Consider the following 25217-nt stretch of genomic DNA (forward strand, 5'->3'; position numbering starts at 1 on the left):
CTAAATTGCTCAGAGAACGCCCTGGAAAGAAGTTTGCCAACAGAGTCTTTGGAGAGAAACCAGCCCAAGCAGGAAGGCGAGAAGCAGTGCCTGAGGCGGCAGGTAGGACCGGCTTCGCTGAGCACGGGTCCCCCTGCCCCGGCAGGTGAGAAAATGCTGCTCAGGCTACAGCACATGCAGGAAGGGAATATTAATAATGGGTTCAAATCACTCATTTAAAAAAATAACAATAATAAAAATCACTCTGCCCCCAGACAGCGCAATGTCACGCCCACTTCATGTTCCAGCCTCCTCCCTGATGCCAACCCCAGCAGTTTCGGCAAGGAAGCGGCTCTAACTCACCTCTCACAGGCGTCACCGTATCCAGCACTGCAGGGGAGAGCCTTTATTTTGAGCAGCAGCCCAATCAAGATCAGATTAAGGTTAATGTGATAACAATTCCCACAAATGGGCAGATCTAACAGCTCACTGTTGCAGCAAGGGGTAGGTGCCACTTCTCCCAGGCTCTACCACCACCACTGCTCCAGCTCTGGCACAAACCCAAACGTATGGAGAGATGATTTGCAGCCCTAATCCGACAGAAAGCTAAACCAGAAAGAGGGAGTTCACTGGTTTTTGTTTGCCTTAGAAGTACATCGGCCAACTGCACAGCCCTGTGGGTACCCAAAACCAGTGGGAGGGAACAGGGGAGAGGAATGGATCTCCCATTCCAGCTGCAGCAAGCACAGCTAATCATGTGTCCGCTCAACATCACAAACACACGCTGCCCAGGCAGTCAGAACTTCATTCACCTTCTTGCAGGCCATCAATGGGTTTGGGCACTGCTTTTTAGAAGGCTTCTAATTCTCTAATTCAGGGGAAGTTTCAGCAAAGAGCGAGAAGTCAGCAACACACGATCATCGGTACTGCCAGAATCTGGAATTTCAGATTGATTGACCAAACCCAAGGAGAAATGACCCAACAGTCACACTCATTAGGGCATCACCAAGATCTGACACCACGTGTGGCTGAAAACTGACCGCAGAGTTGCTGTAATGAAGATACGCAGTAATTGGCTCCAGAGAAGAAAGCCAGCATTTAAGAGAAAGGCTCTGTAAAACAGGCATGTAGAAGAGCCATCAGCAATGGGAAAGTGAAGTCCTGAGGATGTATTATGACCAGCGGAGAAATCATAGAGATTTTTGGGAAGGCAAGAGAGTTATGTTGTACCACTGAAGGCCCAGCGCTTGCCAGACTGTGGATACTTGGGCAAGGGAGAGCAAAACACCATGCTACTGATCATATCACCCTCTCCAAGAAACCAAACAAAAGCCCAGCATGCTGATCCAGAGTTCAGGAAAAAAATAATTACTGGTGACACTTAGTTTTGAAAGTTCTTCCGTAGAAGAACCAGCTGAATCTCAGAGAAACCTCCCTCAGAAGCCGTACGGACCAGATACAGCAGGAATTTGGGTTCCTTAACATATTCAGGGAGACACTGAAATACAACCTCCACGGCCCGCGATAAGAATGTCAAGAGCTGGGTATCATTTGAAGACAGGTCGCATTGTAATTCGACAATTGTCTAGTTCTGACTCGCAGCTAGAACTGGCTCAGGTTGGTGTTACTTTTCAACCTGGTACGTAGAGGACAAGCCGGTATTTGGAGGGCAGCGTCAAAATGAAGAGATCAGAACCACTACCTGCTCAATCTCCTTCGACGACACTAATGTGGAAAAGACCACACAACACACCAATGGGCCTTCTGCCACTCTGCTGTGCCTGACGGTCCGCCACAGTGTCTTCCATTATAAAGAAGAATTAAAAAAAGCCCACAGGCTGCTGTTTCTCACACAAACTTAGGCAAAACTCTTGGACAACTACAGAGGAATGCTACGGAAGTACTCCGATTTATGAACACTATTTGTCCATGAATTACCTTCTATGTATTGGCCAAGAGAGTATGAAAACAGTCTCAGCCTAACAAAGAACTACAAGCCAATCTTCTGTAATTATACAGCAAATGTGACATTTCTACCTACTCCTAGAACAAGCACCACCACGTTCAGACTTTGACCTGTTCAAGAAAACTGGAAAAGTGACTAAGACTTTGGCACTCTGCAGTTCTATTCCATTCTACATCGCTGGGACGCATGGAGGGAGGAGTACTAACACAATTCCCAAATGCACTATTAAATTCACTTAATAAATGAGAAATTAAAAAAAAAAACAAAAAAAAACCCCACACCCACAACAAAACCCTCTAGTACCAGCCTGTGTTATTTGGCCTCTAGTTGCTTCCCCTTTCAAAAACAATACCCTGAGAAATTTTGTGATAAATAACAGGCGGAGCTAACAAGTACATTCTTTTTAAATGCCTGCCCCAAAAATTTAATTAGATAGTGACAGAGCCAGTTTCTTACATTCTGAGGTGACTCCTCAGTCAGGACTAAATATTTAATCCATTCTAGAGCAAAGAAGAATAGGATCTCTAAATAACAAAGCCTAGTTCTGGCTTGCAGATCGGACTCTGAATTACCAACCGAGACACAATGTATTCTTCACAGCTGACAATGCCATATTCAGCAGTACCATCTGACATATCAACAGCGACTCTAAGGCTTGATGGATTACCCTCAGCCCATTCTTATCCCAAATTCAAGAGCTGAAAGGATCCTATCTTGCATGAAGCCATGCCTCGCTCGTAGTTTTTAAAGAAACAACCCGAAATTGCAGAACTGGATTTGCAGAATGTTTCCTTCCCTGCCAGATTGGATCTCTTGGCATCTTTCTCCAAAGAGTGTCTTCGTTCTCCCCCTGCTGAGAACAGGTATTTGGGTAGGAATCGTATTAGCGGTAGTCACAGGCCTGCAGAGGCACGGGGTATAACCTAATGCTCCCGAAACAAAAGAAAGTTGATTTTCATACTCAATTCCTATCAGGTCAGAAACAAATATGATGTCCACACCGCAGCTCCGAGATCATGAAGGAATATTAAAAGCCTGTCTTGGATAGCAGACAATTCAGGGTGGGGTTATCAAAGAAGCCAATTAACTAATTTAAGTTCCTCAAAGCCAGTGAGTGCTTTAGCTTAACTTGATTGTGAAAGTCAATGATAATTCCAAGCAACGCTGAAAGAAAGAGACACACAAAAAAAGCTCCCAGCTGTAGTGGCTAAGCCTTCTATTAACCTCAACAAATCTGCCAAGCAAAGACACCATCAGGTACAACAAGAGCACAACTAAAATGGCCCATAGTCTTGTTCAAGGAAGACAGAGGAGCATTAGATCGATTTCAACAGTTTCTATCTTCCCTCAAATTCTCTTCGCTGGTGAAGCAACAAACTAGCATCCCTGGAGAAGCAACAAATGAGCAGCAAGGACAAAGTATTAAACACAACACCCATCGGGATATAAGCCCCCCCAGTAATAAATTCAAGTCAGTGAAGGATGCTCCTAACGCATCAAAAATTCACAGGGAAGAAGAAAGCCCCCTGGCTCCATAATATCCATTTCATAAGGAATTAGCCCAGACATGTTTTACTAGGGAGAGATGGAGGGAGAGAGAGAAAGTTCCACCTGGCAGCGTGGTCTGGAGTACACCAAAACAGTATTACTTTTTTGGGGTTTTGTCTTGTTTTGTTGGTTGTTGGTTTTTTTTTTAAACCACCATGTAGCGACCCTGACCAAGGCTCCTTTCAAGTATACACAGTAATAAAACACACGTGCAGTTCTTGCCTAAACAAGAACAAACCTAAAAATTGGTAAAACTGAAAAGGTTTCTTCAAAAGCAAGTGAGATCACCCAGAGAACAAGAATGACCGATGGCCAATCTCCATCGTTGGAGACGTTCAGAACTTGGCTGGAGACAGCCCTGATCAACTCGCTCCAGTCTGGCCCCGCTCTGAGAAGGGGATCAGGCCACAAGGCATCCGGAGCTTCAGCCCAACCTCAATTCTTCTGGGATACTATGAGACGGCAAATTTAATTAGACTCAGAGAAAGATTCTGTCTTAGAGCAAAACAGAGGTCAAGATCACGTAAGTCTCAGTGAGGAGCGAGAAGCGCCACAGACCTGACTGAGCAGGCAGAGAAGCTCTCTTCACACATCCTGCTCCAAAATCCCACCATCCAGACTGATGAAGTGAAGCCTTAGACATTAATACCAATACAGCACTGCCATTTTTTAAGCTGGCCTCAGATCAGTGTTGATTTTTCCATATTTGTATCCAAGGCTAGCAACAAAAGCAGTCAAACGATGACAACTAACAACACATCAGTTTGTAAGTTGAAGGCTTAGAACTTGCCCTTATCAATAGTTTTTTAGAACAACTTTTACGATCTCTACGTGTTCAAGTGGCAGCTATACAGGTACGGCAGACTCACTGTGAGACTTGGAGGACTTTTTATTTGCTCATCCGAAATGAATCTTCCAATATCACCAAACTCTCACCAGAAGAGCCGTCCGCGGTCAATCCACCACACTGATCGTAAGGATGAGGCCAACCCCAGCAGCTCTCCCCCTGCGGCCCTCGCATGGCTGCGGGCACCCCCTACTGACACCCCCAAGCTCTGGGGGATCTCATAGGGACAGCCACCATGGGGAACCGCACTGGCAAGGCACCGATGGCAACAGACACTCCAGGAAAGTGAACCTGAGCCCAAAGATAAAGTACTCAAGCACTCTCCGAAAAAGCATGTTAGAAAAAGTGCTGAGGAATGAAGTACAAGAGAGGGAAGAAAAAAAAAAAAAAATTGGTTTACTACTTTTCTCAGGCAACACCTGAACCAGCTCATTAAACAATAATTTGGGGTGGTTTAGCATTTACTTTAGAAGTAAGTTAATTTGCTCTGTTGAACAGCTTGAATGCAACAATTAAAGACTATCTGAGCTGCAAGATAAAGCTCAGCAAGGCTTCTGAAAGGAAAATGAAACTAAGAACCAAAGAATTCAGAAAATACAGAGAGCTGGAGGGTGGGAAGGAAGCACAGAACACAGACATAAGGAGCGGGGAAGAAGAAGAACTTTTTATGTAATAATAAACCAAATTTCCAAAGTGGAAGACTACAGCCTAAGAAATGAAACTCAAACCAAAGCAGTGATTTTCAAAGGGAAAATGTAGCAGTTCAAGTCACAGCCTGGAATCAGTAAGCTCCAGCACAAAACTACTTGTATCTTTCTAAATTAGAAGCATTCTCCACACTTCATAATCTAAAGAGAAGCAATTGTAAAAACACGACACCAAAACACACTTTCAAATATTCTTTTTAAAAAGGTAACGATTTCTTCTGCACAGCAGGAAAGCATTTACCCTTCAAACACCTGAACCCCATGCCCTCTCACACACAGCTCTGTGAAGGCTGAAGGGCTGACACCCAAACGAGAAGTCTTCCAAGCTTTCGACAGAGGCATCACCCCTGGCCAGATTTACAGACACCGCAAATATCAGGATTTATGTTAACAAGAGTCATCAGCATCTCAATTAGCATTTCATTGGGCTCAGGCAGCAAGACTACCTGCTGGAAGGCCAGACTGAAGCCCTTTGTACCCGAAACGCGGATAAAGCGCGGCTCCAAACGGCCCGCAGCGTGCTCCAGCTCTGACCTAACGGAACTTGCTGCACGGCGACGGCAGAGCAGTTTTCCTGGCGGATGCTCGATGGGCGTGCTCAATCCATCAGGATTTCTAGCGAAAGATCCATTTATGATTATTCTTTTTTTCTCTCGCGTCAGGCCACGGCGGGCGATGAGAAGCGGCGACGACTTTCAGCCGGGGCCGGCTTGGCTTCCAACCGGCGACCTTGAACCGAAGGGCTCCGCACCCCTTTTTTTCCCCGTTTTCTGGCGAAACCCAACTCTCCCCGCCAACAAAGAGCGCCGCACGCCCGCCCAGCGCGGCGGGGGCTTCCACAAAGGCCTCGGCCCTCGCTGCCCGCCGGAGCCCTCCTCGCTGCCCACACCGGACCCCCCCTCACCCCCCCCGGGGCACACCGGCGCCCCCGGCCCGTTACCTGCGGCGGCGGCGCATCCGTGCGCGCAGACCCCGCCGCAGCTGGCCGGCTCCTCTCCCTTGCCGCGCATCCCGCCGTGGAGCCCTTTTTTTCCCCGGGATAGGGTGGCCCGAAGGCCGCGATGCCGGCGGCCGCTGCCGGGCGGCGGCGGCGGGGGTGTGCTGCGGGCGGCCCGATGCGGCCTAGCCCGGCCGCCCGGAGCGAGAGCAGAGCGGCGGGCGGCGCGGCCCGGCTGCAGGGGGAGGGACGTGCTCACGCTCCCTCCTCCCAGCACCGGGCAGCGGGGCTCGCTCCTCCCTTCCGCTGCGTGCGGGGACGGCGCGGCGCGCCTTCCCCGGCCGCCGGGCCGCGCATACCGGGGGCGCCGCCGGTTGTTCCTCCTCCTTCCTTCCCCCCCTCACCCCCCCGCCGCCCCGCCTCGCCCCCGGCTCACCCTTCACCATGGCGGCGGGGGAGTCCTCCTCCTCGGCGCCCGCCTCCTCCTCCCGCCTCGCCTCCTCGGGGCTGTCGGGCGCCGGCAGGCGGGTGCAGAGCCCGCGCCTCCCCGGCGCCGCCCGGTAGCAGCGGCAGAGGCGCAGCGGCCCAGCCGAGCCGCAGGCCGCCGCCGCCTGCAGCAGCAACCCCAGCGCCGCCATCTTGAGGCGGGCTCCGGCTGGAAGGGCCCGGCGGCGGGCGCAGCGCCCCCTAGCGGGGGGGAGGACCCGGCGCCGGGAGAGTTGTCATTGTCACCCGGGGGGTGCGGGGGAGGGGAGGGGGAAAGGGGGTGTTTGTGTCACCCCACGCCACCCGGGGACCGCCCCGACACAGCCAAAGGAGGGAAAAGGAAAAGGAAAAGAAGGTGCTTTCGTGTCCCTGGCGGAACACGTGGAGGCGGAGAGCGGGAGAAGGTCACGGCGGGGGAATCACGGCGCCCGCTGAAGTGATAAACCGGCAGAAAGACATTTTCTTCCTCTTTTTTCTTTTTGAAAAAAAAAAAAAACAAAACAAAAAAACCCAAACCATCTTGCATCATCAATCTCTGCCAGCCCTGCCCGGAGCTGCCCGTCCTCCTGACACAGAAACAACGCAGCAAGCCAAAGCGTGCGCTCCTGCATCGGGCGATGCGGGTACGGGGGGTTTGGGGAATAGTTTGTAGGTGTCACACCCCACCCCACCCCCCCCCAAAAAAAAACCCACCCCCAAAACTAAACAGGGTGTCTTCAGAAAAACGTTCCCACAACGGGATGAGTCATTTGCTCCGAGATCTGAGCAACCTGGTGCTGATACTGCACACACAACCCACGGGCCGGTCCTCCAAATATGGGGTTTATTTTAGAATCGTTACTAACTTTCTCTAATTTCAGGGGGAAAAAAAAAAAACAAACAGAAATGCAATTTTTACTCTGCTTTCCATGGCCTTTGGCTGCCCTGGGTTTCACTCCCACACACGTTTCTGGCAATCCCTGCACACGTAAGAGGCAACTTGGTCTCGTACCGGTGACCGAAGGAACGACAGGGACGGGGAAACTGGGGAACTGCCCCAAACCTGGCCCTCGCTCCGAGTTTCTGGTCTTCAGCTCCACCCGCACCCAAAAACACCCATCGGACCCTGGAATTCACGCTCAGGTGTATGGCACTAGAAATAAAGCCCATCTGCAGCCCCCTGTTTACTCACATTTGAGATAAACACTAAAAATACATATATAGAAATTGTGTTATCTCTGGCCGCAACATCCACCTGGGACTACCCTGAAGTTGTGCGTTTCTTTAAACCAGGGTATCATTTTTATGTCCAATGACTTGGTGGATATTTTGTGTGTAAATTAAAAATTTCCATGAACGGTTGTTTAAGCATCATGATAAAAAAGGGGGGGGGGGTTGGTTGTTTTTGGGGTGGTGGTTGGTTTTGTTTGTTTCTTTTTAAATCAGAAAGGGAAATTTTTGAACAGTCACAAAAGAATTAACTAACATAACTGCACACTGAAGTTTTACAAAGCCTGGATTCCACAAGAAGAGGTTCAAGAAGTGTAAAGTTATCAAACAAAACCCTGTATTAAAAAAAATAAATCTGGAAGAGTATACATGAACACTCAAAAAAAAAAAAGTTTTACTACACTAAATTTGCCTTTTCCAATATGCACTTTTTAGAACCTTTGTGAATTAGCTAGTGATTTGTCCGTGAGGTATTTTTTACTAAAAAAAAACAAACCCGAAAACAACCAAAACCAAAGGGAAACAAAAACCTCCAGATCTTGAAGCGGCACCAGAAGACACAGAAAAAGTTTCCTTCCCCCCGCCCCCCCCCTCGAAAAGACATGAAAGTTATTCTGGCACTCTAATTATAAAGGAAAACAAATCTTGCTAGACAAGTCACTCAATTTAAGGAAATGAATTATATGTAAACCTTTTGATAGCAAGTTGCACGGACTCTTACTTTCAGAAATAAACTTAATTTGGTTTGGAAACAAAAGCTTCAAGGAGGACTAGAAAGAAAGGGGTGGCTGGAAATAATATGTAAACATTAATACAGCCTTCTGGGAAGGCGAATCTACCGTGAAACTACTTAACTTGATAAAGTCGCTGGTTTATTTAGCATTTTCCCAAGATCTAAATGAGGCAATAAGCTGTCCAGCAGTGAAGGGAAAAAAAAAAAAGAAATAATAATCACAGCTACTAAGCTGTTTCAAGTTGTGAACATCAGAGAAGAAACACAAAAGGGATGAAAACCACGGCTGGAGACCACAATGATTAAAAGCAAAACAAACAAAAGAAAACAGATAAATAAAATACATGTCTGGGGAGAATCTTGGAGAGACAGAGTCAGTGGGAAGGAGAAATCTGGGAGAAGATGCTGAAAGACAGCGTGCTGGTGCACGGCAAGGCAGACACGGGTAGGGCTAGTGGTTTGTCACTGTAAATGATGTAAAAATTATCTTACGAGCACAGAAAAAAATAGTTAAGACTCAATTTATTAAAAAATTCCAGAAGTCACAGATCCCACATTCTCAATCCAAGTACCTTTATTTTGCAGAGATGAGCGTTAAACAGCGTATAAATAATCACTTAGAGCCATCTTCCCAGGCTTTGCCAGTTCAGGCTCACTTCCATGAGCTGAGGTTAATTCATCTTCTCTGGCCAAGCCTTTGCAGAGGCAGCAGCGCTATGCAGAAGCTCGTTAACAAGCCACGTTACGTTAAAGACTTCCTTTTCCCCCAGCGTGTGAGTGTCACAGCACCCAGAGTCCCAATCCCGGTCTGGCCACGACAAACCACTAGCCCTCGCAGGAAAAGGTCCTTCTCTCTCTCCCTCAGACTCCAACCCAGGTTACGCTATTTGACAAAGGAGAGGGTTTTTATTCCCAACTAAAATGACTCCGTACATAATTAACGCCCTGGACATATAAAGCATTCTGGGAATTTTTGTTTTAAATACGGAACCCACAATATTGGTGAGTCAGTAGCATGGCAGCGTCACAGGAATGGCTGGTACGCGGTTGTGTTCCCCAAGTGCTAAAGCAGAAGCACGACTTCCCTGAGACAGGAGGCAGCGATCCCTCCCTGGTTCAGCCAGAGCTGGAATACTGTATTCCATTCTATGCACCTCATTTTAAGACCAAATAACAGAGTTCAGAAAAGAACAATAGAAGAAAACAAAAAACAGCCAGTGACTGGAGGGATTTCTTAAGAAAAAATATGACCTAAGGAAAGAGGTTGGTGAAGTGATGACAGGAAAAAAAGGACATGACAATAATAAACAGATATTTAAGGTTTGCAAAAAACAAGGCAAAAGCACTTACTGAACTGGTATAAAAGGATGCATGTATGTTTAGGAGCATAAAATTAAAAGGGGAAAAAAAAGCCTTTACTTTAAGCCTAATAGCAAACAGGTCGACACTGTCACCTATTGGAGAACACAAGAGGTCTTCTCCCCTTCCAAATTCTCTTGTTTCCCTGAAATTCTCTCTCGTACTCACTGTAACCTCGCTTACCTGCGACACGGAACTCCTGCGCTACACTAACCACAACACAACTGCGTTACGCTGCTTACAACAACCTTCGCTTTACGCTTAAAGCCCAAGTTTTGCACGCTGGGCTCCCCTCAGAGATAAAGTGTCTCTCAAACATAAAAACTGACATCATACGTCACATAGCTATCGCTATTCAGGTAGAGTCATCTCAACTTCCTTTTTTGAACCTAACGCACTGAGAAGGAAGTCTGACAAAGACATTTGTAGGACAAACCTCTCATTTATCTAGCATTGAGAAGGACAGTACTGTTCCTTACAAATTAATGTTCTTGATCAATCTGCTATAGCATTAAATCGCTGAACGAAGAAAGAAAAAAAAAAATCAGAGTTGAATTGAAGATTGTCTCAGGTCCTTACCTTTAAGGGAATTCAGCGAGAACATCTCCATCACAGTGAAAAGGGTTGATTCCTGGGAAAGCAAGAGGTGGCAAGAAGAAACAGGAAGTCAGAATTAATATTTCCTTTGAGATGTTTCAAGTGCTTAGCGCTTCTGAAACTAGCTGTCTTTAGCACAAGACAAAGCTGACAGCCCTCAACAAATTCCACCTTGGCGTTTATATTCTCCCATTTTCATCTGAATCGTGCATGTACTATTTGCTATTGTCCCGCTCTACACCCAAAGGGATGAAGTGTCTTCTCAACCAGTGGTTTGTAGCTCTTGGAAGTGCTTTATGTTTGCGACGATATTGATTTGGGGATATTTTTTAAAACCTTTTTAAGTCAGAATGCCAGAAGTAGGTAGACCACTGCCATTATTCCCCCTTTGTAAGGCAAAACAAGAGAAGAAAGAAACATGTACTTTTGATAATGTTCTTTGACGAAATTACGTTAAGCTTTCTCTTTTAATTTCTTATTAAAATAGCTTTCACTCAAATAAGAAAAAAAAAATCAACTTTGTTTTGGGGTGCTTTATCTATCATGCCAAATATTAAATACATTTTAGGCGTTCTTCATGGCAGGGTAACAAGGATTTTCTAACAAACTTGGATCAGATGGGCGAGGGTCCTCATTGACACAAAGCTAACGTTAACTATCCCTATTGATGGCTGTTCCCATGCACACAATTAATCTCCTACAATTATTATGCTTTCAAATGATCCATTTTTGCTTTCAGTGAAACTAATGACAAAATTACCGTTTACTTCAGCAACAGCAAGCAAGGCCTAAAGTAACAGCACTTGGAGAACAGAACTCTGGGGACACGACACCTTGTTCAGCAAGTCACCTCCCTGCGGGCACATGAAAACAAACCCGCTGCTGCTGAGAAGTCTACACTTTGTCTTTTTCAATGACTAAATAAATAAAAACATAGTTATGTGACTCGTTTAAAAGTGAAAAAACTGTACATGCTGTAGCAATTAGCAAAACTAGCAGAGGAAAACACCCTTGGTATAACTAACTCACTGGACTGAACAAACTTAGGAAACTCTTTTGTGGCAGTCGAGCAAGATTCTTAAGGCTGAAGCATTCAACCGTGGAGCTAAGTCACGGGAGGAATGCAAATTGCAAGCGCAGAGCAGACCACATAGCAGTCTTGTGCCCCCTTCACCTAGGGATCATCTCAGTTGAGGTACAAACCATTTTAACGCCAAGAGTATTTCTGATAAATTATACAGGGCCAATATTACTCTGACACAAAAGAGTAAAGTCCTTGAACGCTCTGAAGTCATTGGAGAGAGACAACCAGGAGTACGACAGGGAATGATGAGTATATTCTTAAATCTAGTCACAGATGTGTTGGCCGCATCTTCCTCCCAAATCTTTAAGCATGACAAAAATGGGGAAGCTGTTTGCCTGCAGACAGACAAAGTGTATTCCAGAGAACACGGGGAAGTTAGTCGATGACCGCTTTCCGGGGCAACGTACCATTCAGGCAGATAAAGTGCACGGCTTACCTACGAAGCACAAATCAGCGGAAAAGAGAACAAAGAACATCTCACCTACAGTGCGATGGGCAGAAGGGCACTTCCAAAAATAAATGCAAGATGAAGTTGAAGAAAATGGTCTTTTATGCTCAAGACCAAGAAAAACAAAAAAGAAATTGAAAAGCCTACATGGATGAGCTTAGAAGATTAACCGTGAGTCCCACTGACAAGCAAGACTGACAAAGCTGTTATTTATAATCGCGCCTGTAGATCCCCAGTTGAGATGGGGGCCTTGACTGTACCACCAGTAACTGCCCAAGGCTAAAAGAGTCAGACTGGGTGGGAGCAGGGCAGACAGGGAAGAGAATAAAGGCACAGAGAGACGAAACAATCCAGGTGAGGGCCATGGACAGAATCCAGCTCTTGCTGTCCCACTGAGGAGGGATCCCTTTTAAATGACATGTAGGAACTGGAGTACTTCAAGATGGAGCATCCAGTAGGAACATGGTCAAAGCAGAGAGAGGAGCTTGGATAGACAAGCTTAGGTTTGAGGTACAGCCTACTGAGAGATCAGCCCCTTCAGCATCATCACTGCATTACTCAGGACCAGATCTGGTGGATCTGAACCCAGAGGATCCTGAACTGGGAATCGGTTTTAGCACAGCCAGCAGCCTGGGGGAAGTCCCAGAGTTTTGTTGCTGAAGACCCTGATACCAAAAAAGGAAAAAAGGTGCTTTTTTGGCAGCTGCTTCACCGGTCACGGAAACGATGGGGACACATGAGCATCATTGAAAGGGGGACACAGTGGAAGATCCAAAATATCATTTGTCAGGCTCTGATGAGAGGAGAGAGATGTGGGGCCTCACAGGACACTGGATTTACAAAGAACTGTAACACAATGACCCAGGGCTCCTACGGACAAGGCAATGGTACATTTGGAATGAGAATCAACTGTCACGATGATGCCATGGGGACTACAGAGCGCCTGATGCCTCACACTTGGCAAAGTACTAGAATTCCAGATGGCAAAAGAGACACTAAAAGTTTGTTAGAAATAGAGTTAATGGCCCTACTGCAAAGGCAAAGAATGAAACTAGTGAATGTGGTTCTGGAAATGGATAGAAAAAATCTCAAAGATCTGGGAATTGGGTCTTTGTTGCATTTCCTTGATCCACTTGAAAAGTACGAGGCAAAACCACATCCCCAAGAAGAAAGTACAGCAGGATGCAGTGAATATCACAGAATTTCTCATTATTGCCTACTGTGGTACTCCAGCAGTGTATGAAGAGGTATAGCCACATGTACTTTGTCATGAGAACAAAGGAGAAACTGTGTTGTCTTCCGTATCATTCACCTTCAAGGATCACCTACACTGGGGACCATGCAAAGCGAAACAGTTTTGACTTTCAGCTCTTCGAGCCAAAGGAGCAGTGGATCTGTGCAAGAAACCCTTCTTTACCAATACTAATTTTGCAGGATTTCTGTTGCTGAACAAGCTGGAAGGGGGTGACAATAAAGTGCTAGAGGTAGGACCGGGCATTGGATGCTCCTGGGCACCCACCACTCATGAGACCAAGGGTTGTGGACTAAACAGGCAACCCAGAGTCATGGTTCCAATGACCACGGGGGAAAAAATGGTGCTGCTAGTGACAACAGAGTAAGTTACAGGAAGGTAAGGGAGAGACAAAACTAAGAAAAGGGCTGTGAAAAAGCTCCGGCTCCATGCCGGAGAACATCTCTGGAACAGGAGCCAAGGCTTCCCCACGGCACAGATGAGAAAGCCCGGGCAGAGCTCAGCTCCCCAGGCCCTCTCCGGGCCGCCCCGTGCCGTTTCCCGAAGCGGGGCTCAGCTCCCCCTCCAACCGGGGCTCTCCCCGCCGGCCATTCGCCCAGGACCCGAGGGGAGAGGCTCCCGGGAGCTCAGCCGGACGATCCGCGCCCCCGCCGGCCGCGCTCCCCGGCTGCCCGCGGCGCTGCCCGGGCAGTAGCCCGCTCCCCCGCCCCGCGCACGGCCGGTGCCCCATCCGCGGGGCATCCCCGCCCGCCCCGCCCGGCCGCACAGGCCCAGGCCCCCGCCCGGCCGGCCCCTTCCCGCGGGCCAGGGCTCCCCTCAGGCCCAGGCTCCCGCCCCCCTGGGCGGGCACCGCGCCCGGCCTTGGCCGCCGGCCCCGGAGCTCCGCGCCGCTCGGCCCCGCCGCCGCCCCCCGGCCCATCGCCTCAGCCCCACCGGTCCCCCCGCCGCCGCCCGGCTCGGAGCCATCCTCCCCCTCCTTCCCCTTCCTCAGGCCGCGGGTTCCGAGCCGCGGTGCCGCCACGCACCGCGCGGCCCGAGCCCCCCTGCAGGGGGGAGCGGCGCCGGCCCCGCTGCCCGACACCCACCTCCTCACAACCAACTCTCTGGCGCCGGTCCGCCGCCGCTCGGACTACAACTCCCGAGAGCCCCCCCGCGATCCGCTTCCGGGGCACCGCCCACCGCTGCCGCCGCTTCCTCTCCTTACCCTGGATGTGAAACCTCCCCGTGGGCGCGGGGCGCGCCCGGCCCTATGGCAACGGGCGGCGCGGCCTGCGGGGCGGCGCCGGCCGCGCTCCCTCGGTGGGCCCCGGCCGCTGCCTCCTCTCAGCGCTCCCCCACCGGCCTTCGTGTCGCCGCCTCCGCCTCAGCGCCGTGCTCGGCCCCGAGGGGAGCGGCTGCGGCCTGTCTGCGGGCAGGGGGGACGGTCCCCGCCCGGCTCCCCGGAGCCGGAGGCTTGGCCGGGCCTCACAGGTGGCGGTGGGGCCTCCTCAGGGAGAGAGTAACGTTCGGGGGAACCACGCGCATTGTTAATGTATCAACACATTAAGCAGCCACCAGCCTGTTAACACTCGGCCAGTTTGCTCTGTGAGGGGCCTGGAGCAGGAGTCTGGTGAGGAGCGGCTGAGGGAGCTGGGGGTGTTCAGCCTGGAGAAAAGGGGGCTGAGGGGAGACCTTCTCGCTCTCCACAGCTCCCTGAAAGGAGCAGGTAGCCGGGGGGGTTGGTCTCTTCTCCCAAGAAACAGGCCATAGGACAAGAGGAAACAGCCTCAAGTTGCGCCAGGGGAGGTTTAGGATGGAAATTGGGAAAAAATTCTTCCCGGAAAGGGTTGTGGAGCGTTGGAAGAGGCTGCCCAGGGCGGTGGTGGAGTTGCCATCCCTGGGGGTATTTAAAAGCCAGTGCTGAGGGACGTGGGGTAGTGGTGGCCTTGGCAGGGCTGGGTTAACAGTTGGACTCGATGATCTTAAAGGTCCCTTCTAACCTAGACTCCATGATTCTATGTATCTATCAGCAGAAACTTAACTCCTGATCCTAACTATTCACTTACTGGTCAGAGTCAGATGTGCTGAGTATCCACAGCGCTGCCCCATTGTCCTGGACTGACACCAGCATGGGCTAGTTCCTCCTCCTGCGCAGGACACGGCTCCTCACTGGAGTGATCCTAACAAGAGCAAAGAAAAGCAGCATTACCAAGGCCCTGGTTTGTAATAAAGTTCCAGACCCTGCCCAAAGATACATCTGTAAAATAACCCGGAATTCTTAGTGTTTCCTGCCAGGAGAAGCCTGAACAGGAGTGTGCAAGGACTTGGTACACTCAGGTTGCAACGATCACCAGCCAAAACCTGGCTTTGCTTTCCTCGAAAGGCCAAAGTTGTGTGGGTGCAATGGTGAGCCTCGTTAATGGTTAGCAGCAAACGCAGCTAAATTTATGAGAGAAAAATAGTTGTAGGCTGGGCGCGCTGATTTGCCATCATATTAATGATTCTCCGGCAACATGAACTTGTGCAGAAAGGCAAACGTGGGAAAAGGTAGGCTTACAATTATGGAAAATTTTACTATCTTAAGCTCTGTGTGGTAATTTAACACTAAACTCAACGTGGTTTTGCTGCAGGTTTTAGCAATTCCTACCAAACGTCTTATTTGCATGCAGAGTTCTTTGCTTGTTTTTCTGGCCTTTTCGGTGCACTGTGAATTTTCGTATCATCCATGTATTTATGAAATAAACCTTTCAGAGTACTAATCCCAAGAAAAGCTTTGTTTCGGTGAGACTGAAATGACATTTGAAAACACTCTTACTACTTCAGAGCTTCCTTCACCCAGAAGTGTTGAGATGCCTGGGATGATTTAAGTTTACTGAGTGTCTCAATTTCTTACTGTGGTCTGCAGGACACAGCTATCTCGCTGTCAGTTGAACAAAGGACACGAGTGAAAACATGATAGAAAGGAAATCATCTAAGGGCAAGAGTGTGTCAAACTGGAATTTCCCTAAAACTTATCTGCTCGCAGAACCAGAAGTCTAGGTAAGACAGACTGAAGAACGCGTGTGGGATGGGAGGGAGGGGCAAAGAATATAGAAAATTTGCATCTGTAGCAGATGCTTCGGGGTCTGCATCGACCGCACCTTTCTTCAGAAGATGGAGCGCCAAGTCCAGTTATTTCTATACACTCTGAAGGCCGAAAGGTTAATGGTAATCTTCATCCCCCTGTAGCGTTTATAGATAAGGACAAGGACAATAAAAGAAAGTGCTAAGATAAGGGGAGTAACTTATGCCGTTATTACCAGCTTAGCTTAAAAAGCCTGCATAATCATTCCAAAGTCATCTGTTAAGTAACAAGTAAAGCAATTCGGTTTTGGGGGCTTTGAATGGAAAATTGCTTTAATACAATGACTTTGTAGAGAATATGTCAAGCCATCTAAAGCATGATCATTTAATTATAGTTCTCTACTTGCTTCCTACCGATTACAGTATTTTACTTTGTAGTCTCTTTTCCAAGTAACCCAAGAGATGCTGCAAAGGCTGCTTTTAGACAAGAAATAAATACAGTTTATCACTCCTAACTGTAAAATCATAGAATCACGGAATGGTTTGGGTTGGAAGGGACCTTAAAGCCCATCCAGTGCCACCCCCTGCCCTGGGCAGGGACACCTCCCACCAGCCCAGGTTGCTCCAAGCCCCGTCCAACCTGCCCTTGAACCCCTCCAGGGATGGGGCAGCCACAGCTTCTCTGGGCAACCTGGGCCAGGGGCTCACCCCCCTCACAGCAAACAATTTCTGCCTCACATCTCATCTCAATCTCCCCTCTGTCAGTGGAAAACCCTTCCCCCTTGTCCCATGGCTCCCCTCCCTGCTCCAGAGTCCCTCCCCAGCTTTCCTGGAGCCCCTTGAGGGACTGGAAGGGGCTCCAAGGTCTCCACGGAGCCTTCTCTTCTCCAGGCTGAACCCCCCCAGCTCTCTCAGCCTGTCCCCACAGCAGAGGGGCTCCAGCCCTCCCAGCATCTCCGGGGCCTCCTCTGGCCCCGCTCCAACAGCTCCGTGTCTCTCCTGTGCTGAGCCCCCACTGCAGGGGGGTCTCCCCAGAGTGGAGCAGAGGGGCAGAATCCCCCCCTCGCCCCCCTGCCCACGCTGCTGGGGATGCAGCCCAGGCTGTGGGGGTTTCTGGGCTGCCAGTGCACGTTGCCGGCCCATCGCCAACTTTTGCCCCCCCCAGCACCCCCAAGCCCTTCTCGGTAGGGCTGCTCTCCATCCCTCCATCCCCAGCCTGTGCTGGGACCGGGGGTTGCCCCCACCCAGGAGCAGGACCCTGCACTTGGCCTTGCTGGACCTCCTGAGGTTCACATGGACCCACTTCTCCAGCCTGTCCAGGTCCCTCTGGATGGCATCCCGTCTCTCAGGCGTGTCACCACACCACTCAGCATGGTGTCATTGGCAAGCTTGCCAAGGGTGCACTTGATCCCATATCTATGTCATTGATGAAGATATTGAACTTTACTGGTCCCAGTATAGACATCTGAAGGACACCACTTGTCACCGATCTGCATCTGGACATCAAGCTGTTGACCACTACCCTCTGGATGCAACCATCCAACTAATTCCTCATCCACTGAGCAGTCCACCCATCAAATCCATACCTTTCCCATTTAGAGAGAAGGATGTTGTAGGGGACTATCTTCAAAAATGAAGATAAAAGCATGTGGACAGTATTTTTTTTTCTCCCAAGCTTTGTTTATCTAATAATCTATTTCTGTTCTGAAAAAAACCCCAACAAAATACCATGTCCAGCAGAACTAACAGAAAAGTCTCTTGTCCATTGCCCTCTAGTTATCCAAATTGCTGTACAACCATTGCAGCTCCTCTCTGCGTTCCTGCCCCATCCGCCACCCGGCATACCTTGTCACTTTACCAAACAGCTCATGGTTCTTCACTCTAATATCTTTAAATCTTCATCTAGACACCTAAAAATCCATGTATTTTCCCCAGCCATATCCCCTAAACTGCCCCTCTTCCATTAGCCTCTGCCCACGTCCCCTCACCATCAGCTGTACAACAGACAGCAAGCACTGTTAAAAGCCACGAAAATCCCTTTGTGACTGGTGTGCCTACACTGCTTGAGCCGACACCACTGCGTGTGGGGAGGGCGCTGATTTCACTCCTCATTTCCACAGCAGAACTTGGTATCTTTGCGTTTTTTGAATGCCTCCATTGAGTTTATTTGAAACTAGTTAGCAAGTTTAAAAGTCATCAGAAAAGGTGCCAAGGGGTCAGTACCATCTGAGGTGTTGCTTTAGGAAAAAAGACATCCCCATTGCCCATCCTTAGATGAGAATAGAGACGTATCCAGTTGATATGTCTCTTTCCCAAAAGAAGTTTTGAACAAATCATGGAAAATACTGTATTAAAAAAAACACACACAAGAAAAAAGATTCTGGTTTTTGAGACTGAAAACTGTGTAGTTTTCAATGAGTACAAGCAATTAAGTCGTTTTGTAATTCTGGTAGAACATCCTTTTTCATTTGATTTTCATTTACTCTATTTTATTACAGCCCAGACATTGCAGTTCTCATTCAATGAATTGAAGGAGTAGCTGATATTCTTTTTAGACCTTTTAAGATCTAACACCTTTACAATCCAGTTGCGTTAGACTATCTTGCAGGCTTGCTCATACTGTTCTGCACGTGGTCATACTTGGCTTTTTTTCTTTTCTCGTTGCAGCGCTAAAGACAAAGGACCTAATACTATATTAATGCAATTTTATAGAAGCTTATTGTCAGAAGCACTGACTGATTGCTGCTCTTTCTGTCACAATACCTGGAGGATATTGGAAAATCTGGTAGCATAGAGGAAAGTATTTCCATTTTAGTTCAAGCTTTCTTGGGCTTTTTCTATATTAAAAGGTTAATACAGTTCTTGGAAAAGATGTGAGGATTAACTTGAAAAGTTACTGTGAGTATTTGCTTAGAAGGTCAGTTGTCATTAATGTGATTGTTGAGCTCATCATTGTTACTAGAAAGTCAGGAATCTGTTTTTTTCTCCACAGGATGCCACCAACAGCTGCTGCAGTGATGTGGAACTTAAAAGTCAAACTGCTGTAGCTTAGTAAAAGTCAAATACAAAATCATTCAATTTAGCTTAGGGATGACTTACGGGAACTGAATTGTTGAGAAAGCGAGCAAAACTACCCAAAGAAGAGGCAGAGAATCAAGCAAACCAATCTAGCTAAACAGCACGCCTTAAGAGCTCTTCTGAATCAAACCGGATTATTTCGTAATTGGAAAGGCGAGATTCTACTGAAGCCAATGAACGTAGGCTAACAAGCAATGTCTAAGAAAAATTCAACTTCTGAGATGAAACTTGATGAACGAATCACTGAAGTTGTTAAAACCCACAAAAATGTATTTTAAAGACACTGGAAGCAGGAAGCCAGTTTACAAAAAACAATCGCAAACCCAAAAAAGGAAAATCTGTCTGGCCTCGTACACTAGTTGCAATCAATGGAACAACTGAGAAAGATCATTTCCTGATGCCCTCTGTTGCGGAGGAGGATGTTAAAATTCCCTGCTGTAACTTCTGAACCTACTGGTTATCAGGATAACGTACTAAATGTCAGAAAAGTAGATACTGGAGCAAACTGATAAATTGGTTTTTAAATTAAGTCCAAGAATTGTGAAAGAAAATTGTGCAGTCAAGCTGCTACAAAAATATACAAAGTGCCTCTAATGGAAGTTGTTAGACCGGATTGTCAGCGGATAATACATCATGTCTTAATTTTTTTATATGAAACTCCACGCTTTCATTTCTAATATCTCTTTATGGCTCTCAGGATGAGACATGACAGGGTGTGGGCAATTCTGGGACAGTAAAAAAGTTACACGGACTAAGTTCTACATTGGCGAGGAAAGAAATGTATGGATTTCCCCCCAGCCCCAATACGAAATAGTTACAAAACACCCAGTGGTATCTCACTGTATGAAGTAATTTTATAATGTGTTCACAATTAAACATCAGTATTAGAAATAGAAAAGTCTTAATTCCTTGGAAGTGGACTAGCTCACTGCGGATCTTGGAAAAAATCATCTCTTCTTTACCTTCTTAAATGATCTTTTGCTGCTTCTTTTTACATTTTTTTGTCTGTCTCAGGCACCTTTTTGTGGTGTAATATTTGTTAAAACAGATACAGCGTTCTTCTGAATTACATTAGCCTGCAAATATGACCAGCAATGACACTATCTCTTCAGCTGCAGCTGCACCGTAAAGTAAAACTTCAGGAAAAGGTTTTGCATGGGCATATGAGACAATTGTGAACAATAACATTCTTAAATGTTGCTTTTGGCTTTTTGCTGATCAAAAATATTTAATCAGGCATTAAAAACATTTTTAGAAACCATGCTCTTGATCTGCTACATCAATAAATCAAGCTGCCACAACCCCCTAAAAACTACTATAGGGTACAATAGCTAATTCTGTGACCCGTTTCAATAAAACTTCAAATAAACATATTACTGTCTCTTCTTTAAATAACATAAACCATCCCACCCTCTGATGAGCACACATAGAAGCATTGCTTCTTCAGTTTTAACGTTTCTTCTGGTATGCTTTGGGAGCTCTCTGCAACTTCTGTGTGGTTTTCAGGTGTTATTCTCTATAGAACAGATTCCTCTCCCAGTACTGTCACGTTTAATTGTTTTTCTGCCTCGTGGTGTTATTCTAGAGGAAACTATGAAAGGGTAATTCATCAAGATGTTGGCTAGAAGAGACTAGAGACAGCAGACTGCGGTGTATTCCTGAGACATTGACTTTGGTTGTGGCTGGTGTCTTAATTTTCCATTCAGCCTTAGGCTTTCCCTGGCTGGATCCAAGATCCACTGAGGTAAAGGGTTGTAAAAAAGTCCTTTTTTTTTTTTTTCGCTTAATTGAGCTGAGTTTTTCTGCTGCACCTGCTATTCTGAATTCCCCACATGGAGAATTTTGATCTGTACAGGTGGTGGTTTGTGCTCTACCTGCTGTGGAGCCTTGGTTCCTCCCTACCGCGTCCCTCAGAGCTGTGAGCAAGCTGTGAGCGCAGAGCGCCTCCTTCCCTCATGCCCAGACTAGACGGAAAGCCCTCAGGGCTCTGCCTGAACGTTGACTTTTCATTACTTGGGCTGGATTAATCACTGTCTGAGACACTTCTGTAATTGGATTAGCACGCAAAATAGGTCGAGGGTGGAGGATGGTCTCTACGGTCTTAACGGGCCGCGTACTGGAGGTGTTCTTCGGTTCGCTCTGCTCAGGCCCGCGGGAATGGCTCCTGGCAACAGAACGACGGGCTGGGCGACGCCTGCTCCGCCGACGCCCTCTTCACGACAGGACGAAATGGCGCCCCCACTGACCTGCTCCGCGCTTATATAGCCTCGAGGGGCGGGCCGGCAGTTATGATTGGCTCACCAGCCTACCTTCCTCACCGCTCCAGCACGTGCTGGTACTATTTACCCGCTCTAGTTGGCTCCGCAGGGAGCGCGTGCTTCGGCAGCCAATGAGCGCTGGGAGCGGGGAAGGAGGGCGGGATGCCGGGCCCGGGCTGCGCATGCGCAGTGCTGAGGCGCGGCCGCTTCTCGGGAGGCGCTCGCGCTCCCCCTGAGGCGCGGCTCCGCCTCCCCGCCCTCGGGGCTGGCTGTGGAGCCGGGTGAGGAGCCGCTGCCGCCGGCTGCGGGCGCTGCGGGTCCGGCACTAGCTGGCCGGGTTGGCCCGGTGCCTGAGGCGACTCTGACGACACCGGTAGCAGCAGCTCCTGCTCCCTGCCTTCCTAGGGTGAGTACGGAGCTGCCGCGGCACTTCCCCGGGAAGGCGCCTCTTGGCGATTTCCCGCGGTGTTCGTAGAGGTGTTTAAGGGGTCTGCCCACTCAAAAGTGCTGGTTTCGGGTTATTGAAGTTTAAAGGACCGCTTTAGTAGTGCTTCTTTGGAATATTGCCTTCTTTTTTTTGTGTGGTAAAAGAGCGGCGGAAACCTTTTTGTACCGCCTCCGTTTATCATCTGACGGCTTCCCCCCAGCTTCATTCCTTAAGCCCGAAAGCGACCTCCGTGTGGCCGGGAACGGCGGGGGGCGATGGGGTGGGGCGCCGGGCAGAGCGGTGGGGTTGGTCTGGAGGCAGCAAAGGATGGGAGACTTCATCTTGTATCCACCTCCTCACCTTCCTTTGTGAGCTTTTATGGGTCTTTTCTTTGCAAACTTGGACACCAAGTGTTCTTCGCTGTATGTGCTTTTGTGGGGCTTTCTCTTCTGGGTTGGCTTTGTGTATATTGAGTCAGAAATAAAGTGGGGACATCTCACAAACTTCTGAAGTGAGTTGCTTGAACAACCCTGTGGCAGCGTGTGCCGCTTCGTAGCTTAATGCTGTTGAATCCACCTCAGTTTAAGGATATGAACAATGTCAGGTTTGTAGGAAGAAGTGATCTTCTGGTAGACAACTTGATGGAACTGGGAGTAAAGGATAAAGTTTGGCCCTGGTTTGATTAAATAAAGGTAGAATAGGGCTGTCTTCTGGTGATATTAATAAAAAGGAGTTAACCATGTGTTGGGACAAACAATATGAAGAGGAAGCTTTTACCTTTATGAAGGTAAGGGCTTTTCTGAAGCCCAGTGTCTGAACTGATGATGGTCTGTTGTGTTATTACAAAACCAATTTAAAATGCTTTTGCAACAGGAATGTTTTTGGAGTGCAGAGAAAGCAGTGCACATCAGCTTTGATGTGGCAGGGTTGCTAGTCTCAGTGGTGGGCGATGTGTCTGCGTTTCACAATAAACACACAGAACTTTCAAAACTATCAGTTTTGTTTTCTGTGTGTGAAGCGGTCAGTAGTCTGAAAAGTTGCTATGGTGAGAACAGAGGTATCTATGGCTTTTTTTCTACTTTCTATCCCAAAATTGCACTTGTGTGGCACGTTGAAGAATGCGGTTTAATAAAAGAAGCCAGGTAGCAGCCAGCTGCTGGCCAAAGGGATGGACCGCTCTATACCTGGCTCTGCACCCCTCTGAGCATCCCCATCTCTCTGGCTCCCAGGTGGAGCCATTCATGGTCTGAAACTGTCAGCTCTGTAGAAAAATGAGTTTTGTTCTGTCACTTTGTCTCCTGAAGCTTGTGCTTTGGGTTTAGGTGTTTGCCAAGAGGAGCTCTTGGGGTGGAGTAAAGGGGAGCAGGGCTACCTCGCTTGGCTACTGCCTGCTCTTGGGAAGACTTAATCACTTTTTTGGAAAAGCTGAAAAGCCATGTGCCAAAAAACGAGCTATTGGAGGGAAAAAGACCAGCCTGTCTGAACAGAGATATGGTTGTAACTTGGCGGGGGGGGCGGGGAAGGAGACTTTATGGCTTTTGGAAGACGGGGCAGGCCACTCAGGAAGACTACAGAGATGTTGAGAGGCTATGGAGGGAGAAAGTAGGAAGGGTTTCAGAAAGGTATTGTACACATATTTATTTACAGCATATCTTATGTCAAGACAAGTATTTGTTCTTGATTTTTGGCTTAATCCTAGTCTTGCAAAACAGGGGCAAAAAGAAAAAAAAATGCAGGAAAATAATCTAAAAGATACTGTGTTGTTGGATTATTTCCCCAGGAAATACTGGGATTGTGCTACTGCACTTCCTGTGGTGTGTGTCATGATAATTTAAATTTCTATGAGTATTTGTGGGGTAGCTGGTCTCTCTAACAAACTGCTCCAACCCAAGTTTGAGAGCTCTATAAACAGCTACAACTGTTTTGGAGACTTTACAGTCCTGTACGTGTTCTTTATTTTTACATGAACTCTTTAATCATAGGTTAGTTATTTAATCCACATGTCTGTCATAAACCAGCATATCTGAAGGAATGTCATATTTCAAACTTATAATTTATTGCAGAAACAGAATGAAGTACAGATGTTTGGTGTGGGTAATGGCTTGAAAAAGCATAGAATAAGTAGCATGTGATTTTTCCTTTTTTGATTTTGACTTTGGCTTCAACTTAAATTGTGCTTTCAGCTGTTTTGCATGTCTCAGTTGCAAAGGCTTTCAAGTTGAGTTTATGGGGTTGGGGTTTTTTGGTTTTGGTGGGTGTGGCTTTTTTATCATTGGAGCAGTGTAAATTCCAATGGGGATTTGCACAAAGCTTGTTTTTCCATGTTTCCCTACATGTACTCTCATGTAGGCATTCACAGACCTGCTGTCTTGAATGCTTTGGTTACGTTTGGCTGAGTGAAATCTTACTGTATCTTTTGCATGTCTTCTCTCTCACAGAAACAAACTGGCCTGGATGCAATTCTGAGTCTAGATTCTGGACCTGTAGAAGGTATCCGTGGAAAATGTGCTGTGTAGAGGAGCAGTTCAAACTTCTGCTTTTAATTGAAGGCAGGTGACTGCTAGCAAATACCAGCCAAATGTATGGAAATTGGTGTTGGTTTGGTTCTGGCCTAGTTGGTGCTTGTTGTGTGTTGTACTGGGGAAGGGGCAGCATGGGCAGAAGGAAGCTGGGATTATGGAATGGGACAGACCAGATAGAAGCTTGAAAATCAATTGCAGATTCTGGCTTTACGTTTCATTCTCTCTCTAGTTGTAGATACTTTGTGTAATTATATTTCCTTTAATAAACATAAACATTAATTTTCTTTTCTTGCTGCGTTATTAGCTAAATTCTTCATGCCTTTTCTGTGCGTATGTGTTGGTGACCTTGGTTTTCTGCTGTAACCCTGAGTGGATACCTTTAGGGAGCACTATCCATGGCCAGAAACAGTGCTGACTTTGTCAGAGCTTTGGTCTAGGAGAGGCAGATGTGCATAAGGTGTTGCTGGTTAGATCCACCAACAATATCTCTGTCAAACCCTGTACTGTTAGCAGCTACAGTGTCCCATGTTCTCTAAATCATAAGCTCTGTTGAACTATATATGAATAAAATGAGGAAGCTTGCTACCTTAATTTAAAAGTATGTGATAAATAAGGCACTTACTTACTTGTTTGGGTGCTTTTTCTCTTGTGTAATACCCTAGAAATGTACTACCTGTTAATCCACTGGAAAATGGAAATTCCCGCATGCTATTAAATAGCAGTTCTGTACCATGTCAC

General features: G+C 47.5%; 1 protein-coding gene and 1 long non-coding RNA gene across 6 annotated transcripts in view; one reads left to right on the forward strand and one right to left on the reverse strand.

Annotated features, from left to right (window-relative positions):
* The window catches only part of DHX30 (DExH-box helicase 30), a 34953-nt gene extending 20606 nt beyond the window's left edge, over nucleotides 1-14347 (reverse strand). The window contains exons 1-2 of one of the 4 annotated variants that reach the window (XM_074573827.1): nucleotides 14238-14347; nucleotides 10351-10402 (exon numbers count right to left, since the gene is read on the reverse strand). In XM_074573827.1, coding sequence (XP_074429928.1) covers nucleotides 10351-10381 — 31 coding nt within the window. In that variant the 5' untranslated portion in view covers nucleotides 10382-10402; nucleotides 14238-14347. Of the gene's footprint in view, nucleotides 1-5987; nucleotides 6381-6420; nucleotides 6643-10350; nucleotides 10403-11128; nucleotides 11182-14237 lie in introns of those variants that run through there. The other 3 variants (XM_074573829.1, XM_074573825.1, XM_074573826.1) reach the window with 3 other exon arrangements.
* Nucleotides 14348-14354: 7 nt separating this feature from the next.
* Nucleotides 14355-20645, forward strand: LOC141738530 (uncharacterized). Of its 2 annotated transcripts, none has more exons than XR_012585412.1 (5): nucleotides 14355-14761; nucleotides 15162-15678; nucleotides 16037-16170; nucleotides 18862-18994; nucleotides 19187-20645. It is a non-coding gene; the product is annotated as an uncharacterized LOC141738530 (long non-coding RNA). The 2 variants fall into 2 exon arrangements; XR_012585413.1 differs by having other exon boundaries at nucleotides 14377-14761; nucleotides 15165-15678.
* The last annotated feature ends 4572 nt before the right edge of the window (nucleotides 20646-25217 follow it).

This window comes from Larus michahellis, chromosome 2, assembly GCF_964199755.1.
Source record: "Larus michahellis chromosome 2, bLarMic1.1, whole genome shotgun sequence".
In the NCBI taxonomy this organism is placed as follows: Eukaryota; Metazoa; Chordata; class Aves; order Charadriiformes; family Laridae; genus Larus; species Larus michahellis.